Genomic DNA, 14,564 nt, shown 5'->3' on the forward strand with positions numbered 1-14,564 from the left:
CATCAATGTTTCTCTCCCTCTCTTTCTCCCTCCCTTCCCTTCTCTCTAAAAATAAATAAATAAACTTTAAAAAAAAAAAGAATGAAAACAAGACACCCCCCAACACACACACATGCTGTCTACAAGAGACCCACCTCAGAATGAACGACACACACAGACTGAAAGTAAAGGGATGGAAAAAGGTATTTCATGTAAATAGAAATGAAAAAAAAAGTTGGAATGGCAACACTTATATCTGACATCAAAAAAATACAAAAGATTATAAGAAAATATTACAAAGAACTACATGCCAACATACTGGACCATCTGGATGAAATGGATGAATTCCTAGAAACATACAATCTTTCCAAACTGAATCAGGAAGAATCAGAGAATCTGAATAGACAGATTACAACTAGTGAAATTCAAGCTGTAATAAAAAAAAACTGCCAACAAATAAAACCCTGGGACCAGATGGCTTCACAAGGAAATTTTACCAAACACTCAAAGAAGAACTAACACGCATCCTTCTCAAACTATTCTAAAATATTCAAGAGGGGATAAAACTCCCATCATTTTACAAGGCCAGTATTATCCAAATTACAAAACGAGATAAAAACACTACAAAGAAAATTACAGGCCAATATCCCTAATGAACATAGGTGTTAAAATCTTCAACAAAATATGAGCAAACCAGACCCAGAAATACATTAAAAAGATCATACACTATAATCAAGTGGGATTTATTCTGGGGCTGCAAGGTTGGTATGTTGATAGAAATTGTGTTGAATCTGTAGATGGCTTTGGGTAGTGTGGGCATTTAGTGATGTTAATTATTCCCAACCATGAACATGGTGTATGTTTCCATTTATTTGTAACTTCATTTTCTTTCATCAGTGTCTTATAATTTCTGAAGACAGGTCTTTTACATCTTTGGTTAAAGTTATTCCTAGGTATTTTTTAAAGCAATTGTGAATGGGATTGTTTTCTTAGTTTCCCTTTCTGATAGTTCACTAGTGGTGTATAAAAATGCAAGTGATTTCTGGATATTTATTTTGTATCCTGCTATTTTACTGAATTAATTTATCCATTCTAGTAGGGTTTTTTTATGGAATCTTTAGGGTTGTCTATGTACAGTATCATGTCATATGCACTAAAGTCTAGGAAATCTCTCATTGCAACATGTTTTCTGATACATCTCCTCAAACAAAGGAAACAACAAAAAAATAAATAAACAAATGGAACTACATCAAACTGAAAAGTCTTTGCACAGCAAAAGAAACCATTAACAAAATAAGACAACCCAGTGGATGGCAGAACATATTCACCAATGATACATCTGATAAGGAGTTAATTTCCAAAATTTATAAAGAACTTGTGAAATTCTACACCAAAAAAAACCAAACAACCCAATTAAAAAGTGGGCAAAGGACCTGAAGAGACATTTCTCCAAAGAGGGCATACAGATGGACAATAGACATTTGAAAGATGTTCAACATCATCAGAGAAACGCAAATTAAACCATAGTGAGATATCACTTCATGCCTGTCAGAATGGCTACCATCAATAAAACAACAAACAACAAGTGTTGGTGACGATGTGGAGAAAGGGGAACCCTCATACACTGTTGGTGGGAATGCAGAAGACTGGTGCAGCCACTGTGGAAAGCAGTATGGTGATACCTCAAAAAAATTAAAAATGATCTGCCTTTTGACCCAGCAATCCCACTTCCAGAATATATCTGAAGAAACCCAAAACACTGATTCAAAAGAACATAAGCACCCCTATGTTCATTGCAGTGTTAATTTATAATAGCCAAGGTTTGGAAAGAGGTCCAAGTGTCCATCAGTAGATGAGTGTATAAAAAGCTGTGGTATATTACGCAGTGGAATACTACTTGGCTGTTAAAAAAGAAGCATATCTTATCCTTTATGACAGTATGGATGGACCTGGAGAGCATTATGCTAAGTGAAATAAGCCAATCAGAAAAAGCCAAGTAGTTACTTGAACAATGATTAAAATACAATTTTAAAAATAACTAAATAAAGAGCTGAAATTAAGTAAAAAAAAAGAAAAAGAAAAAGACAAGTAGCATATGATTTCACTTATATGGGAAATGTAATAAACAAAATAAACTAGCAAACAACATAGAAACAGGTTCATAGACACAGAGAACAAACTGACAGCTGTCAGAGGAACAGGGCTGGGTGACAGGCAACAATAAGATGATTGCCAGAGGAAACGGGGGTGGGAGAAGGTAGAAGAAGGTAAAAGGAGGATAAATGGTGATAGAGGAGATTTGACCTTGGGTAATGAACACACAATACAGTATATAATTCATGTATTATAGAATTGTATACCTGAAGCCTATATAATTTTATTAACCAATGTCACCCCAATACATTCAATAAATAAATTTTAAAAAATAAAGTTCCTTTCATATTACTTTTTAAATTTCTGTAATAAAAAAGTGTGTTTTTAAGTTATTTTATAATATACTATTATAAGTAGGTGTCCATTATGCCTAACTTGATGGGAATCTCTAGGAAAATTAAATGCATTTTGAGTCCGCTGAGCAACAATAAAGACAATCTATCCCTTCCACAGAAATATATACATCTGTGCTCTTCCCCTAAGTTCCTTAGAACAAGCGACTCCAAACAATATTGTGCCAGTTACAAATTATGCTCCTAGACTAAAATGCTTCACGACGGTTTAATAACATGGAGAAAGTACTAGCATCAATAATAAAGGGAATCAAAAAAGAAAAGAATCTAAATCTTCTTAATTTCAATCATCATCTAGCAAGGTTTCTCCAAGTGTGGTCCCAGGACCACCTACAGTAGCTCACACTAGATTCTTTTCAAAATCCAGAACCCCACCACCAACAATCCTCAAACCTATAGAACTGGAATCTCTGAGAGGCGCCAGAGTTTGCCATTTCATGCAATCTCCTTGGGTGATTTTTATGCACACAAATATTTAAAACTATTGATACACAGACATCATTCAAAATTTCCAGCAAACGAAACAAACGGAACTGCTAGACCTGTTAGAACTCTAACTCTGAACTGCTCATCCAATTCTTTCCTAATTTCTCACAACCACCAGCTCAAATAAACCAGGTGGAGGGATCAGAGGTACCAGGAACAGATATCCTACAAACCTCCTGTCTCTCCTGCCTCACCTGTAGATCTTCCCAAAGAGCAATTCTGCAAACTTTATCAATAGCCTTAAAATGCCCGTCCCTTTTGCCCCCAAAATTTCACTGGTAAGAATTTTTCCTTTGACAATAATCAAGGATGAAAAAAAAAAAAGATTGTTAGTCAAAAGTGTTTAGGGCAGCAGCGCTAATATTCCTTATCTGCCATTTCTTAGATATGCACACTGCATCTGACCCTGCTAGCTGCTTTATTTCCATCCCTCATAACCTCTAAACTACTTTTACTCCCCATTTTAGAGACTAGAAGACTGAGGCTTAGAAAAGTTATCCACCTGAAGCCTGGCCATGCAACCAGTAAATGAATGGAGCCAGGATCTGAATCCCAGGCAGCTGGAGTACCGATATTAGACTCTTCCTACTGCCTAGCCAACTAAAAACATTATAAAATGTGGTGATGTTTAAGCAAAGTATGATATGTCAAGGGAATATTATACAGCCACTTAAAATCATGTTCTTCAAGAATCTCTAATGAAATAGAAAATACCTATGATGCGATCTGAAGTGAAAAAGAAGAGAAGTGTGATCCCTGTTTAGAATTTAAGGGATGCAAGTCACACAAAGTTAGGGACTATATGTATCTTGTTTTGTCTGCATCCCCAAAGCCTAACACTGTATGTGACATATCTATATTTTTCATAAAAATAAATTATATGTGGGCCGATTTTTTTAAGACAAGGAAAAAATTCCCAAAATGTTATCAGTGGTTATTGCTGGACTTGGGACTTGGGGATGATTTTTTCTTTTACTTTTTTATATCTGTTTGAACTTTCAATTATTCTCTAGTAAGTCTGTCTCACTTTCATTATCAGAAATAAAAGCAATGGGTAATATTCAAGTCCTATGTTTAAGCATCTTCCTATACATGAAATGTAGTTAAGATCCAGATCAACTCAATATGTAGACTAATATGTGGTTTATTGTATTCACTATAACAAAGAAACTCCTTTATAGGTAGAAAGTGATCATTATCTTTTTATATGCCAGTATCACAAATGGGAGCAGGATTCAGTACTTGTTACAAACATGAATGGTTTTATCACCTATAGTTATTAGTCGCTTAGTAGGGAGGAAATGGATTTACAAGTGTGCAACATCTACATAATGTTTACAACAATGGTTTGTGCATTTTGGACACTGCCCGAAATACTAGTACCACAAGCATTGAAAATCAAATGTGGTGGCTTTTGCAACATAACAAGAAGAGAATCTTTCCAAGGTCGCTCCCACATGCTGCAAAAACCATTATAAATTAGTATTAAATTTTGCCTCATCTCTGGTAGCGTATTAATAGGCCTTTTACATAAAAGAATCTATATGGTCACTATTATCCCATGAGGGTTTTTTAGGGTTTCTTAGTGTATTTTTTCCCTTACCATTTACCCTCCTATACCCTCTTTCACCTCCATGCACCCTCACTACCCCATTCGTTTTTCAAGAACTGTATTTTAGAATAAATCCAGGGTAAGCCAACTGTTATATTTAATTAGTTCATCATTCTGGACAATTTTAAATAGCAAACCATGGCACAAATCTGATGATAATTCTACTATCAAACTGCCTCCAATTTGACTTCATCTCCTGAGCAAATTCTGACTTTGTTGACCACATTATACTTTAGCGAACAATCTATGAAAAAATCAAAGGGCAGAAGCCTGAATTAGAGTGAACCTACTAATTCTAAAAGCAATTTGAGATGAGTGATGGGTGGGAAAAAAGAGGGAGGGCAGAAAGAATACCATATAGTAAAAGGTAAAATGGGCATTTGTATTGTGTAATTTCCAATGGGAAAAAAAAAAGCATCTGACATGGAGAAAACAGTGGAGGTGAAAAAAAAGATGGTTATAGGACTTAGTGGCCCTAGGTCCTATTTGTAAAAAGAGTAACAATAAAAACAGCCTTACGTGATCAAAGGTGTTTCTTCTCTGGGATTTATTTTTTTTTAATATATTTTATTGATTATGCTATTACAGTTGTCCCATTTCCCCCCTTCTCTCCCCTCCACCCTGTACCCCCTCTCCCACCCACGTTCCCCCCCTTTAGTTCATGCCCATGTGTCATACTTATGAGTTCTTTAGCTTCTACATTTCCCATACTATTCTTGCCCTCCCCCTATCTATTTTCAACCTACATTCTATGCTACTTATTCTCTATACATTTTCCCCCTCTCTCCTCCTCCCACTCCCCTGCTGCTACCCCTCCATGTGACCTCCATTTCCATGGTTCTGTTCCTGTTCTAGTTGTTTACTTAGTTTCTTTTGGTTTTGCTTTAGGTGTGGTTGTTAATAATTGTGAGTTTGCTGTGCTTTTACTATACATGTCTTTTCTTTATCTTCTTTTCTTAGATAAGTCCCTTTAGCATTTCATAAAATAAGGGCTTGGTGATGATGAACTCCTTTAACTTGACCTTATCTGAAAAGCACTTTATCTTCCCTTCCATTCTAAATGAGAGCTTTGCTGGATAGAACAATTTGGGATGTAGGTCCTTGTCTTTCATGACTTGGAATATTTCTTTCCAGCCCCTTCTTGCCTGTAAGGTCTCTTTGGAGAAATCAGCTGACAGTCTGATGGGAACTCCTTTGTAGGTGACTGTCCCCTTATTTCTTGCTGCTTCTAGGATTCTCTCCTTCGTTTTTACCTTGGCTAATGTAATTATGATGTGCCTTGGTGTGTTTCTTCTTGGGTCCAACTTCTTTGGGGCTCTCTGAGCTTCCTGGATTTCTTGGAAGAGTGTTCCCTTTGCCAGATGGGGAAGTTCTCCTTTATTATTTGTTCAAATATGTGCTCAATTTGTTGCTTTTCCCCTTCCCATTCTGGTACCCCTATAATTCGGATGTTGGAACGTTTAAAGGTGTCCTGGATGCTCTTAAGCTTTTCCTCATTTTTTTGAATTCTTATTTCATCATGCTTTTCTACTTGGTTGATTCTATCTTCCTTCTGGTCCACTGTATTGTTTTGAGACTCAGATTCCTTCCTTTCACTATTGGCTCTCCTCCGTATATCTTCCTGAATCTCTTTTATGGTAACCTGCATCCTTTCATCTAATTTGTGCCCCAAATCAACCAATTCTGTGAGCTTTCTGATCACCAGTGTTTTGAACTGTGCATCTGATAGACTGGCTATTTCTTAGTCGCTCAAAAGGATGAGTCCTGGGGGACTGATCTATTCTGCTGGAAACATGTCTTATGTCTTTCCCTATCTCTCCTTTTTTTTTTTTTTTTCCCCAGTCTGGTCGCTCTTGTTACGGTGGGGGGCGGAGCCTTAGGTATTCACCAGGGCTGGGCACCCCAGTTGCTAGATTGTGACGTTATATGTGGGGACAGGGGCGGGAGCAGGGACAGGAGGGAACAATGGTGGTAGCTCCGTTCTCCTGGGATCTCAGTCCCTTCTCTGGGATCCTGGGCTGCGAGCTCTGCCCTGGTCCACAATCGCTGCCTCACTGGGTCCGCCAGCCGCAGCTTGAGTACTCAGGGATCACCGCTATGTTCTTGCACCCCGGATGGCTGTTGCACCGATTTCGCGCCAAATTTTCCCCGACCTCCACGCACCATGACCCGCGCCAGCCCCACGCCAGCCCCACGCCAGCCCAGCTCGCCATTTCCTACCAATCTGGATGTACGGGTCTACTTCAACTTCTTGGCTGTCCGACTTCCATTCAGATAAATCCTCTGTCAGTTCTGAGTGTTATTCTGTCTGTAAATTATTGTCGTTCTAATCCTGGTTGTGGGAGGAAGTACAGTGCGTCCACCTATTCCTCCATCTTGCCGGAAGTCTCTTCTCTGGGATTTACATTGACTCTTGGATTATGGAAAGAAGGAAGGAAGGGAGGGAAGAAAGGAAATCCCATCTACTTATAACGTTACCAAATAATCTAAATTTCTAAGGATTAGTAATGCAGGTCAAAATCTCCAATCCAGGTAAGCTTTAGCTTCAGTCACAACTTGGAACTTCTGTCACAATGCCCTCTGCTTTGCCCACGTAGGGAATCCATGGGTTGGATCACTCAGCATCCATCTGGACATGCTTCATCCTTGCCTACTTCTAGAGAAGCTGGAAAAGAAGTCACGTTCCCAGAATTTCTTGTAGCGAAGAGTGACCAAAAAAATACAGATGGAAGTTCCAAGAGACAGAACCATTTATCACACATTGAGGCAAAATCTTGAATAGAAAACAACTTTTATTCATGTGTCTGCCTGCACAGACCACCGAGCAACTCGAGGTATAGTCCGGCTGGCCTCCGACAGTGAGGCAGAAGGCCACAGGCTCAGGACAGCAGAGGCAAAAAGGCAACTCACTGGGCTCCTTGGGCAGCTATGGGGCCTGCACCCCTTAGTCCCAGATTTTTGGTTAGGTGAGGAAAATAACCTCCGGCTTGTTTAAGCCACTCTGTGTTGGGCTTTCTGCTAATTGAAGCCAAATACATTCCTGCCTGTTAAACTCATTGATATGATAAAACTTTCAGTGTTTTAACTCATCAATGATCAACTAAACCAACCATCGCCTCACCGCCCCCCAGTCTTCAGAGAGATAAGATTTGCTGAGAGAGTATACAGCTACTGAGAGTAGTTAACCCACACCCATGTGTGCAGGGATGTGACATCCCCCTCATTCTGTCCTCACAGGACTCCAGGAGAGGCCAAGTTAGGACCCCCAGCCAAGTCTGATGGCAGTTTCTGAGCCTATTACTGCCAAGCTACACAACCCGTGATGGATTTTTTCATTTAAATAATAAAGTAATTTTAACCTTCAAGTCTGCTCCCTGACTCAACTGCAACTCTCCTAACAAACTTTTGAATTGGAAAAAGACCTTCACTAAAACATAAATCGCCCCTTCCCCTAAAGAAAAGGATTCATGTGCAGTTTTAAAAAAAACCTGACAAGCATTTGCTCTCTAGTGTTTTGAGATCTCTATTCATCACAGGGCACACGGCCACTGCGGGTGAAGGTCTACTAAGCACCTGGTGCCTGGTGCTGGGCAAAGCATTTCGCATGCACTGTCTCACATTCAGTGCTCATGGATTATCCCTGTGATAATATCATGATAATTATCATTGTGATAATATTATGGTCATTATCATCAGGTAGTTATCATTGTTTATAGCATCCCCAAGAGATGACACTGCTATTTTCCCTTTCTTACAAGCAAGCAAAAAGAACACATTAGCCCAGGTACAACATTTTCTTTAAAAAGTCTCTTTCTAGACACCAGTAAATGACAAATTCAGAGCAACATAAAATTAGAAGAGAAATTAACTGATTTTGCTGCTAGTTTATAGTAAAAATATCAGAATGTCCTGACTGACTCAGGACATTCAAAGAATGAAAAATACTCAAGGCAGTAACAATTACAATAAAGAGGATGCAGAGCCCTCCCATCCTGAGGAAATCTGTAATTCCACACTCATGTCTAATATACTTTCCCTCACTATGTACTCATCCACCTTTACAAGGGACACTTTGAGCTGCCGGGAAGGCCAATAATAATATTTTGAGAGCTGTGAATGTTCATGTATCATAAAACCATTTAATTCATTTTCCAATATATTTGATTTTCATTTTCAGTTTAAGAATATGAATCTTATAAACTAGAATTTATGATGAATACAGTTATTATTAATGTATTCAGCACTTCCTATGTGGCCAGCACTGTGATGTTTTACATACACTTTTTTTCTCTTAATTATCACAACCACCTAGGGACGCAGGCACTATTATCAACACCCTCTCTGAGAAATGAGTCTGCAGGTGATGAATTTTCTTCCCAAGATTCCTATTAAAAGGTAACACCAAGATTCAAATCCAGATCTGGCCCAGAGCACTGTACCTTTAACCACTAAGCTTTATAAAGTGATTTGTTCTTGTTGTTTATTACCATTAACCAAACATTGGCCAGAAAACTATATTAAGCTTAGCTCTTATTTACAAGTATTTCATTTCCAGTACTCCCCATATTCATGCATTTTTATTTATTTCTCCCTACTCCCACAAAAACACCTAAAAATTATCTATCCACCTAGTCATAAGACAATCTTCACTGAAGTTTGCCTAATTAAAGAGATAAGATAATTAGTGCTCTTCCTTTTAATCAGTGATGTCTGATGGCCTAATTTAGTGGCTAGTTCTGCAGCTCGGGCAAGCAGCAGTAAATGATCCCAGTTGTGCCCAGTATTTTTAAAACACGACATGGTTTTTGAAGTCGTTAACAGCAATATCCTAAAAGCCCAGCAGATGTCAACCTCAATTCATGAAAATAGGACATTCCCCTGCTTTTAACACTTCTTTCTATGATGAAACTCAAGGGGTTCAGAACTTTGAAAGTACCCATGCTTCTAAAGTTTATGTGGGAAGACATCATTGTATTGTACACACATATGTTTCTCAACATAAAAAGTATAACAGTAAGATGTAAACAACCACAGAAAAAGAAAAACAAGAGTTAAAAGATACAGATTCCATGTTTGCCTCTCAACTCCAAACACTGAAGCTATGTGGGACTCTTCTGACCTATTTCTCTTCCACCTCTTCCAGACTTCCCCCTATGCCTCTCCTCCCTCTTTGCATATCATAACTCTCATTTCACTGACTTAAATGAATCAATGCTGTGATCTCACATGAAGCAAAAAATCTAAATTTTGAAGATCAATATTAAATCAATTAAAAACATTTTTTCTTTAGAATTAACAGTGCTGTTCATGGTATCCATCCCAAGACTGGCTATACCAATCAAAAAATCTAAACTAAACTTGAAAAAATAAGTTATCATTTATAAAACTGTTGACTAATAAAATTGATAGTCTTCATTTAGATTTGAACCAAAATTCCAGCTACTCTGTAAGGCTGTTCCAAAGTAGTTATTGGGCCCTCAAAAAAAGAAGGAGAAAAGAAAAACTAGTGATTTTTCCTTAACTTTTTAGCCTGGTGATTTTATTTGTATCAATGCTTTAGAAAGTGGATGATAATCCAAGAATAGCATTTCATTTCTGTGACCACTACTGCACTCCCCAGGTTTTAACCTCACTGAATTTTTGGTCCATTGCGTAGAAGAATTTCTCTACTAATAAAAATACAACCCATTAAAGATTAACTTGCCCCCTGGACACTCTCTCTGGAAACAAATTCCAAGCATTATAATCACCAATTTGCACTGTGTAGAATTAAAGGCAGATAATCTTATTTATCCTGATTCAAACTGGAAACCTGCACACAGTTTAAGCAACTGTGAAAAGAAAAATGGCAAATCCAGATTCACAATAATCAGAATCCCAACCAAATGCAGACTTAACTTACTTGGCACTTTTCAAATCAAAGGGTTTTTTTCACTCAAGAATACTTAACAATATTAGAATATTTGTTGACTAGCTCAATATCCTACCTTGATATCTCTTTTACTTCCACAATTATGAAATCGCTAAATTTCTCTGTTCCCTTTATTTAAGTATATGTTATATGTCAGAAATTGGCATAGGCACTAGAAATCTTTTGAATCCATGTTGTAATACTTATTATTAATATTGATAAGCAACTGATATATATTAAGCTCTTATCAGTGTAGCAAGTGTTGGCTTATTGGGCATTATCTCTTTTAACACTCACAAAATCCTAAGGACGGACTGAAACAGAGGCAGGGGAGATGCCCCAATGTCCTGCAGGGATTTATCTGAAGCTGGGTCTGTGTGACCCCAGTGCCTGCACTTGGTATCACCATTTGGTATAAGGCGGTAAGGTACCATTGTGTCTGGTTCAGAAAACTAGTCTTATTTCTTCCAACATGGTGGTTCTACGTAATCTTACACTGGAACTATGCATCACAAAATGCCTTGTGACCTCTGCACCGGGTTCTACTGTCAAACGGGTTCAAAATTTACTTTCTTAGAAGGCATAATTCACTTGTTGATAATTTTGGAAACTTAAAGCACTGTGCTCAACCCTTGAAGAATTCTTTGGGGTTAAAGTGTGAAGATTTTTATTATATATTGGCTGGTGAAGAAATGTTACCTCTGTTAAGACTTTCTGTAAATAAAAACCACTGTAAAGCAATATTAAACCATCTCATGTCAGAATACCATATCTACAAATGGGAGAGCTTTCAAATTTAAAAAAGCTTAACCCATATTTCATTTCATTCTAATTGAAAATTAAGTCTTGGCTGGCGTAGCTCAGTGGACTGAGCTCAGGCTGTGAACTGAAGTGTCATAGGTTCGATTCCCAATTAGGGTACGTGTCTGGGTTGCAGGCCATGACCCCCAGCAACCACACATGATGTTTCTCTCTCTCTTTCTCCCTCCCTTCCCTCTCTAAAAATAAATAAAATCTTTTTTAAAAAAAGAAAATTACGTATTTTAAAAAAGAAATCCACTTCTAAAGCTCAAGTTATGTGTGAGGGCTTCCTGGAAGCTAACATCACTGTCGTTATTTGCATGTGCATGGGTAAAACAGATAAGGAAGACATTACTATTGGAAGATCCACCAACTCCAGATTTACGGAGAAAAGAAACTGGAAACTTGTTGAAAAGGCAGGTATGTGGCATGTTAGTTAAATCCAATCTCTCAACAATATTTTTCTGAATAAATGTAGCATTTTGCTGCATAACCAGGCACTAGACAAAAAGAATCATAAAACAAATAAAATAACTAAAATGGGTTATCAAAATGAACTGGGGCTTTAATTTCCAAATCTACTTTGAAATATTCTTACTTGAACAGTTTATCACGGAAGTAACTCTCCTAAAAAGCCACATAATTTAAGGGGGAAAGGAGAGGAAGAGAGAGAGACATGACAAGCACTGGGGATATTTATCAATAAAAATAAGCAACAAGGGAGATGAATTTGTAGCTTATCCAAAAACGCCTGCCAAACACTCCTGCTATTTGTTTCCACCAAGTTATTGTTTTGGAAAACATGTTGTTCTCTCTTAAAATAACCTGCTTAAATGTTCTAAAAAGCCACTGCATTTCCAGAGGCTAAATAGCTCCCATGTTGCGATGCATTGACTGATAAAGTCAAAGTAAGTTATGCATAAAGCCACACACACAAAAAAGTTGGAAGGCTCCAATGCTCCCTTGTTATAAGGACACTAGCTACTGAATGAACCTACTACTTGCCCTGCGTGAAACTAACGCCTGGTCCTCTGCAGTACTTTAAAAATGACAGTCATTCGAAATAGTTTATTTCTCTGGATGAAGGAAATAAACCACATCTGTGGCTACAGTTAAGCTAGTAATTAACATTTTAAGGAAGGGCAAAATGACCTTGGACATTTTAGCGTTCACTCTGAGAACTCCAATCCTCCCATTAAAGCACAGAATTTGTTTTCAGTCCGATATGGTTAAAGCTGTTATGCCTGGGAAAGTCCCAAAGAAACTAGAAAGTTAAAAAAAAAAAAACCCAAGTTGTGAAAAACATAGTCAGACACCCATAGTACTGGAAGATTTTTATGAACTTATTGTAACTCATGATGTGTTTTATAGGCCTGTCAGGAGATGAACACATATTGTCCTCCAACCCAGAAGCAATGCCCTGACACAATCACCAGTTTTGGATGCTCACCCCCATCCTGGCCCCTCTGGCTCCAGGGTGGAGGATAGTGGGAGGAACTCCTGTCTTAAGCCTTGACATCTGCAGAGAGTTTTCCAATAGCCAGACAAGGCCCCTCAGCTGGAGGAAGTGGATACTGACAAGAGGAAAGGGAGAAACAGAGAGAAAGACAGAGCTAGAATTCAAGGCTCCCAGCGAGTGGGGAGAGTCGCACATACTCTGTGCAGTCCAAGTGGGTTCGGATGGCACAGCCCAGGTGTCCGCACTAAGGCTGGCATCTCCAAAGTCCAGTACGCAACTTGAGCGCGCCGTTACAAACTCGGCCTTAGGCTTTTTGGAGCCGGCAAGTTAGCACAGTGTCCCCGGTGCCTAGAGACCTGAGAGGCGTGGAAGGGGTGGAGAGTCCCGCTAGATTTCCACTCCATGGGTGTCCCCCGGCTCCACAGGGAAGGGAACCAGGGAACTAAGTCGGCTGTGGGCCGGAGTGGCGGGCGCTGGGGCGCGGGACGATGATGCCTGGAAAGGAGCTGGGGACGCAATAGGGGAGTCCGAGAACGCGGGGGGATGCCTACCTTGTAACATGGCCTCAAGTTTCTTCCTGTCCACGCGGAAGCGCTCCTCGCTCCACTCTGGGCTGTGCAGGGGCGCCCCGGCGACAAGGTCGTCCTCCGAGCCAGGCATGGGCGAGTCGGTACTGCGTTCGCTGTTGGAACCGGGGTCCGACTGCGCCGCCAGGTAGCCGGGCTCGCCCTGGGCGGCCATGGTGGGCGTGCGGTGATCGGGCTCCCGCTGCAGCCGCCGCTGTGCCTCCGCCGCCTCCGCTTGCCGGCCGGGCTTGTCTAGCTCCCCGCGCCGCGGCGCTACCTCGTCCGCCCGCAGCCGCTGTTGCCGCCGCCAACACCACCGCCACGGAGTCCCCGGCGCATCCCAGCCCCGGGCGCCGCCCACACTGCCAGCCGCCCCGGGTCCAGTCCTCGGTCCTGGGCCAGTGGCTGCACCGCCCCCAGCCAGCAACGCCCGCGCGAAATGAGCGCGCCGCACCGCCCGCGCATCCATCCGCTGGGCTCCGGGGCTCCCTCCCCGCCCGCCGCCTCTCCAGCCGTGCGCTCATTGGCCGGGCAGGCCCACGGGGAGCCCCGGCAGGCGGGCGGGCCGGCAGACGCGCGCGGGCGGGCGGCCCCTGGCGCTTGCAAACACTCGCGCACACTTACTCACCACGTACACACTACCTCTTTTCTTCATTTAAACGTTTACATCTTGTCCAATGCACATACTTTCATAGTTCAAACACACTCTCTAAGTTCAAGCCCAGCACCCTCCTGAACACACATTCAGTGCACACACAATTTCCTTTCTACCTACACACAACACACTATACCCTAAAATCCACAACCCCAATCCATCCCACAAGTTGGAAACTGGAGGGAAAACAGAGAAGGGCTGCGGAAAGAACAATGTCCATCTCTTACAGACATCACTTGTGGTCTTGCTCCCGTGCAGTTCACACCTCCACTGACAGTTCAAACTCAGATCGCTCCTCTCACTCCTCCCAGCAAGCTAGCCAGCTGCACAAGAGGTGGACAAAAGGCTTACTCTTTTTTTATTACGAGAAAAGGGAGGGTTTTTTTTTTTTTTTTCTTGAATGAGGTGTGGATGGAATCATTTTCTATGTGATTCTCAAGGAACGGATTCAGCTAATTAAAAGGGGGGGGGGGGCGCTCTGAGATTACAATGGTCATTAGCTGGATCCAGGGCTGTCTTGTCAGGCACTGAGGGCTCTTCTGTGTTCCCAAGATCAGTGTCTCACAGATGATTACCAGCAAATGAACC

At 40.6% G+C, this 14,564-nt stretch overlaps 1 protein-coding gene and 1 long non-coding RNA gene across 4 annotated transcripts in view; both read right to left on the minus strand.

Annotated features, from left to right (window-relative positions):
• BICC1 (BicC family RNA binding protein 1) overlaps window positions 1–13,763 on the minus strand; it is a 265,955-nt gene extending 252,192 nt beyond the window's left edge. For all 3 annotated transcript variants that reach the window (XM_036026936.1, XM_028514016.2, XM_036026937.1), the window contains exon 1: window positions 13,307–13,763. In XM_036026936.1, coding sequence (XP_035882829.1) covers window positions 13,307–13,496 — 190 coding nt within the window. In that variant the 5' untranslated portion in view covers window positions 13,497–13,763. The remainder of the gene's footprint in view (window positions 1–13,306) is intronic.
• On the minus strand, window positions 10,939–13,295 carry LOC118500837. The gene is made up of 2 exons (XR_004903421.1): window positions 11,534–13,295; window positions 10,939–11,340 (listed from the first exon to the last, which is right to left on the minus strand). It is a non-coding gene; the product is annotated as an uncharacterized LOC118500837 (long non-coding RNA).
• Window positions 13,764–14,564: the final 801 nt, after the last annotated feature.

Source organism: Phyllostomus discolor, chromosome 5 (genome assembly GCF_004126475.2).
Source record: "Phyllostomus discolor isolate MPI-MPIP mPhyDis1 chromosome 5, mPhyDis1.pri.v3, whole genome shotgun sequence".
Taxonomy (NCBI): domain Eukaryota; kingdom Metazoa; phylum Chordata; class Mammalia; order Chiroptera; family Phyllostomidae; genus Phyllostomus; species Phyllostomus discolor.